The following is a 6,508-nucleotide window of genomic DNA, read 5'->3' as shown; positions in this document are numbered from 1 at the left end:
TTTAAATTTCCATAACCAGCAGATCAACTAGCAAGTCGAGGACCAAATGTTCCATTCATAATTTAATTACGATTTACGTTTTGGTTATTTACTTATCTCAATTAGCATAAATTGATACGTTCTGAATACAATATTTTTTAAATGGTTAAATTTCCATAAACCAGCAGATCAACTAGCAAGTCGAGGGACCAAATGTTCCATTCATAATTTAATTACGTTTTGGTATTTACTTATCACATTAGCATAAATTGATACGTTCTGAATACAATATTTTTAAATGGTTTAAATTTCCATAACCAGCAGATCAACTAGCAAGTCGAGGACCAAATGTTCCATTCATAATTTAATTACGTTTTGGTATTTACTTATCACATTAGCATAAATTGATACGTTCTGAATACCAATATTTTTAAATGGTTAAATTTTCCATAACCAGCAGATCAACTAGCAAGTCGAGGACCAAATGTTCCATTCATAATTTAATTACGTTTTGGTATTTTTTATCTCATTACCATAAATTGATACGTTCTGAAATACAATATTTTTAAATGGGTAACTTTTCATAACCAGCAGATCAACTAGCAAGTCGAGGACCAAATGCACGACTAGGGGACTGAGAGGACGTACAAGAAAGTCCTTCTCGATCTAATCATCATCAGTCCTACTCCAAGAGAGATTTTGAATAGATTCAAATTCAAATGACTTTATTTGTATTATATATACAAAAGGGAGAATTTAGGGCCATAAGGCCCTGTCTTACAATTAACCCTAATATAATAATATAAAACTTAAGTAAAATAAAACTACTACATTTAAAATATAACAAAATTATATAATAAAGGTATCTTTAAGAATTTAGTACACATACAATCATTCATACAATAAATTCATATACACACATTCACTAGCACCCTATCCGTCTTCCAAAACCTACCCCGACTAACCCATCGCTGACATCGTTATTTAGCAATTTAGCTTTCAGTAAGGCTGCAAACCGGTTTCGACTCCCTACTGATTTAATATGGTTAGGAAGGGAATTCCAAGCTCGACAAGCAGTAACGACAAATGATTTGTTGTAAGTTGAGGTTCGATGGCGGGGAATAAGAATTGATGTCATTCTTGTCTCTTTTGCGCTTGTTTCAGAGATCAATTTGAATTTGTCAGCCAGATATATAGGCTCTCCAGAGTTAAGACTAGAATACACAAAAATAAGAATTTTTAATAATCTTGTATCTGCCAATTTTAGAATGGAATTTTGAATATAGATATGCGTTATATGGTTGTCACGTCTTAGATCAAATACAATACGTAAATAGTAATTTTGACATCGCTGCAATTTGTTAGCCAGATCCACAGTCATATCATTGATTATAGAGTTACAATATGAAGAATGAGGAAAAATGAGTCTTTTTACCAGTAAAAGTTTCACACGTTCTGGCAAGAAGTGCTGCATCCTCTTTAGTGAGTGAACTGAAGCAAACACCTTCTTACAGATGCCCACAACAGCACCACACCACCCAAGAGTTGTGTTCATAGTTAGACCCAAATTTTTCACTTTGTCACAGTACTGAAGAGAAACGTTGTTTACATAAATTTTGGTCTTATTATTTGTGTCTATATAGTTCTTTAGTCGTGAGTGAGAGATGATAATCGTTTGGGTTTTGTTTTCGTTAAGCTTCAGTCGGTGTTTCGTTGTCCATTCCACAAGTTTTTGAATGTCAAAGTTTATGTTGCGTATTGTTGTTTGTATATCACGGACCCCACAGTGGGCGTAAATTTGTAAATCGTCAGCGTACATGTGATATCTAGTGAATGTAAGTACTGTACAAATGTCAGTTACGTAGAGTAAAAATAAAAGAGGTCCCAGTAATGAACCTTGCGTCACACCACCAGTGAGAATCCTGTAGTCAGATACTGTGTCTGCCACACTTACAAACTGCCGCCGATTCGAGAGATAAGATTTAATACAGGTAGTACTAACCTCGGAAAATCCTAAAGCACGCAGCTTTCTCAACAAGAAACCGAATATAACACAGTCAAATGCCTTGGAGAAATCAAACAAAGCCATAATAGTGCACTGAATTCTATCCATCGCTTGGCGAATGTCATCAGTAACACTGAGAAGCGCCGTTTCAGTGCTATGATTTGATCGAAATCCTGATTGAAACTTATTCAAAATATTATTTTCTTTTAAGAATATTGAAATTTGACAGTGCACTATTCTTTCCAAACCCTTTGAAAGAGCAGGGAGAATGCTGATTGGCCTGAAATCTTTTGCTTCAGTGGGAGAAGAAATTTTATTTGTTGGACGGATAAGGGCAGACTTCCAATGTTTAGGAAAAACTCCAGTGGTTAAAGATTTGTTATATATAACAGTCACCACAGGAAGCACGGCATAAAGTATCTTTTTCAGCATCTTAATAGATATTTTATCAGTTCCGGTGGCATTAGTTTTAATCCTGTTTATAGCTCGTAGAGTGTCAACCTGGAGGATATGTTGAAAAGTGAATTTCTCATATGGGAAGATGGGTGGAGGTTGGTTGTCTAGTTCTTGCAGAAATGATTCAATAGCATTTGGATTAGTTGATTGTGATGCAGTAATAAAAAAATCATTCAGTTCGTTTAATGGTATATTGCAGTGAATATCCGTTTTCTGCTTGCCCATGCCTAAAGATTTAACATCCCGCCACATTTCGGTGGATGAGGATCTTTTATCAGGAAACAAACTGTGAATATATCGCAGCCGAGAGTTACGAAGGTCCTGTTTAACTCTACTGCGGAGCTGACGATACTGAGCGAGGATGTCTAGGTCATTAGTTCTACGAGCTCTGTGGTAAAAAGAGTCGCGCTGAGCCATAAGACTGCATATAGCAGGTGTTAACCAGGGGACGGGGGCGCGCTTCTTAGAAACTCTCCTTGTAATTAATGGAGCGTGCTTATCATATAGACCCAGAACAAAGGAATTAAACCTGTCAACCATTTTATCGACTGTTTCAAGGTGGGTATGGACTCCCAAGGCGTATTTTCAACATCACAAGCAAAAGAACATTCATCAATATTTTTAAAATCTCTGTAGGTTATAAAAAAGACTTAACACTAGGAGTTTTAGTTTTTAGAACACAGTATATGAGGTCATGATGTGAGATGCCAGGGACTGGAAGCTGCCCATAAAGGAGGACCTCGGAAGGATCACTGACCACCATAAGGTCCAGTAGGGTATGGGAAGTAGCAGTGTGATAATAATAATAATATTCTTTATTGCGTGAAACAATTACAATATTGCATGGCATGCGTCAACGTAACTATATAAAGTAGATAAGTACATCAGATAAATGATGTTGGTCAAGGTAAATACATACAATGCAATACGGTTCTTGTATGTATTAGAACCGGGGATTTCGTGGTTGTTAATTTCAAAAATTTTCATCCCAGCGGCCCATCATGAACTCATCAGTTGAGTCAAATGCCTTTGACATAAGAAAATGTTTTAGTCGAGTTTTGAATTTTTTTGTTTCATTGTGTTGTTTGATGCCTTCAGGGAGCCTATTGATTAGTCCGACTTCAACTTGAGATGGTATGTGTTCGAAAGCTGCCGTTCTGTGCTATTCGACTCGAAAGTTATTCCTGCCTCTAGTCCCATATTGGTGGACATCCCTACCCCGCATCAACTCGCATTTAAGTCGGCAGTACAAGGTTACTTCGAGAATATAGAGACAGGGAAGGGTCAGCAATCCAAGCTCCCTAAAGGCATATTTGCACGACTCTCTGGGGTTTAATTTTGAAAGAATTCTTACGGCTTTCTTTTGAGATCTGAAAACTCTTTCAAATCTCTATTTGGAACAGCTTCCCCACAATCTCAAGCCATATGTCAAATGTGGACGTATCAGACCGAAATAGGCCATTTTTAATACATCCAACGAACAAAATTTTGCAAGATTGCGCAGGACATAAATTCCCGAAGCAACCTTAGAGCAAACGTTTACAATGTGATCGTCCCATGTCAGCCCCCGATCAAGGTACATGCCAAGGAAGTGTCGGAGTTGAAAATTTGGAAAAACTTTGTTGTTTTGTGCTGTTTTTTATAATGTTCCAAGCGCTTTTTGAAAAATGTCTGATTGTCTTAGTTTGGTTTCGACATCTCGTGCCTTGGCCATCCTCATTTCTTTTCGATAATTTTGCTTGAAATTTCGAAAAAAAGTTTTGAATTGTTCGTTTTCGGTCCCTACATATATCGAATGGTAAAACTTGAGCCTTTCTCTTGATTTGAGAATATCCTGAGTAATCCAGGTATCTCTTCTCCTTTAATAATAATAATAATAATATGTTTTATTGCGGTAACAATTATAAAATTGCATACAAACGTCATAAATAAATATTTAAATAATAAAAAGGTAGGCCTAAACTTCATTCACTCACACACACAGTCACATGGTTCTCTCATTCACTCTCATCTTCATTCTCACCAGACAATCCTACCACTGCCACACCAGAACCAGAGGATTGATGGTGTTAGTTTTGAATTTCGTCCCAGCGGCTCTCCATAAACTCGTCAACCGAGTAAAACACCCCCGACAGCAAAAGATGTCTTAGTCGAGTTTTAAATTTTTTTTGGTCATTCACTTGTTTGATCTCTTCAGGGAGCTTATTGATTAGCTTGACACCAACCTCAGACGGCAAACGTTCGAATGCTGCAGTTCTGTGTTGTTGAACGCGGAAGTTGTCCCTGCCTCTAGTCCCATACTGGTGAACGTCCCTGCCTTGAACCAAGTTACACTTAGAACGGCAGTACAGGACAACCTGCAGGATATAGAGACAGGGCAAAGTCAGCAATCCAAGCTCCCTGAAGGTGTTTTTGCATGAATCTCTGAAGTTCAATTTTGAAATGATTCGGACAGCTTTCTTTTGACTTCTAAATACACGTTCGAATTTGTATTTAGAACAGCTGCCCCACAGTCTCAAACCATATGTCAGATGTGGATATACCAACCCAAAATAGGCCGTTCTTAGTATATCCAAAGAGCAGAATTTTGCAAGGTTCCGTAAGGCATAAATACCTGAGGAAACCTTTGAACAAATGCCGTCAATGTGATCGTCCCAAAGTCAGCCCTCGATCTAGGTGCATTCCGAGGAACTTGGTGGAATCAGTTTCTTCAGTGATGAGTCGGCGCTCAGAGGTAAAGGTCGTGACTGATAAGAGCTCGCTCAGGAGAAAGTTCGCTTTCATGTGTCTATGAGTATTACTAACCTGTGCGTTTATCTGATCATCATATAATCTTAAATTGTGTTTTTCAAGAAAAAGTGATCTAGAGGTTTATCTGTGTTTATAAAATTATATTATTATGTATATTTTTGTTTACTGCTTTACAATGTCCAACTGTGGCCAGTCTGTCAGAGCTGTTACTACGAAACAACTGAGGTTAACGTGTAATGACTGTAATAAGGATTTTCACGCAAGTTGCTTGAAAATGAGTAAAGCAGATGTGGAGTGTGTAACAGCCGACAGCCTCGTGTGGCGGTGCCAACCCTGTGGGTCCGAGCGACGCAAGAGCATGAGGTTCGAGTCTCAATCATTGGAGGGGAAACTCACCCTTGAAGATATCATGAAAAAAATTCTCGAAATGGAACAAGGTCAGAAACATATGGAGTCCAACTTCAATTCGTCCATTGAGACTTTGTACTTAAAACTCGACGATAGCACTGATGCAGTTAAGAAACAAACAGAAGAGCTAGAAAAGTGTCGGAAAAAATTGAAGAACTTGTACAAGAAAATAATGTTTTGAAGACAAAGGTAGAACTCCTGGAAGGTCGAATAGAAGAACAGGAGCAGTACTCCAGAAGAAATACTGTTGAGATCTATGGCGTCCCGCAGGAGAAGAATGAAGACGTCGTCTCTGTGGTGAAGGAAGTGGGAAAGGCCTTAGATATGGATATAACCAGATCTATGATCGATGCCTGTCACCGTTTGGGAAATAAGTCTGGTCCCAACAACTTGCCACCGAGGATCATCGTTAAATTCGTCAGCCGACTAGATAAAGAAGAATTCCTGAGGAAACGGAGGGTCAAAAGCAGCTTTTCTACTCGGCATATGAACCTGGGGGTAGACCAGCCGGTCTACATCAACGAGTCCCTGACGCTGACGAGGAGGAAGCTTCTGGGCGAGGCGAGAAGGTTGAAGCGGGAGAAGAACTACAAGTTCCTGTGGGTCCGCAACGGCAAGATCTTCTTACGGAGGGAGGAATCTGCTCGAGTAGTCCATGTAACTTGCCAGGCTGACTTAAGCAAGGTATAGGCTAACTTAGTTTTTGATTTTTTATAACTGTTCTGTTTCAATATGTTTTATGTGCGTGTGTATGTAGATGTATACATTTATATGTATATATGTATGTATAAATGTAGATTATATCATGTATATTTTTTTCCTAGCTCTATATTTTCTTTTCTTCATTATCATTATTAACTATTTTTTTCTTGTAAATAGTTTATTTTTTCAGCAATAATTAGTAGTTTT

General features: G+C 38.1%; 1 protein-coding gene across 1 annotated transcript; it reads left to right on the top strand.

Annotated features, from left to right (window-relative positions):
* The first annotated feature begins 5,465 nt into the window (after window positions 1–5,465).
* LOC124374476 lies at window positions 5,466–6,289 on the top strand. Its single transcript, XM_046832681.1, has 2 exons — window positions 5,466–5,628; window positions 5,793–6,289. Exons 1-2 carry the CDS (start codon window positions 5,466–5,468, stop codon window positions 6,287–6,289), a joined length of 660 nt encoding a protein of 219 aa, XP_046688637.1.
* The last annotated feature ends 219 nt before the right edge of the window (window positions 6,290–6,508 follow it).

Source organism: Homalodisca vitripennis, unplaced genomic scaffold, assembly GCF_021130785.1.
Source record: "Homalodisca vitripennis isolate AUS2020 unplaced genomic scaffold, UT_GWSS_2.1 ScUCBcl_8672;HRSCAF=16871, whole genome shotgun sequence".
In the NCBI taxonomy this organism is placed as follows: Eukaryota; Metazoa; Arthropoda; class Insecta; order Hemiptera; family Cicadellidae; genus Homalodisca; species Homalodisca vitripennis.
This window is presented reverse-complemented; position numbering and strand designations above follow the sequence as displayed.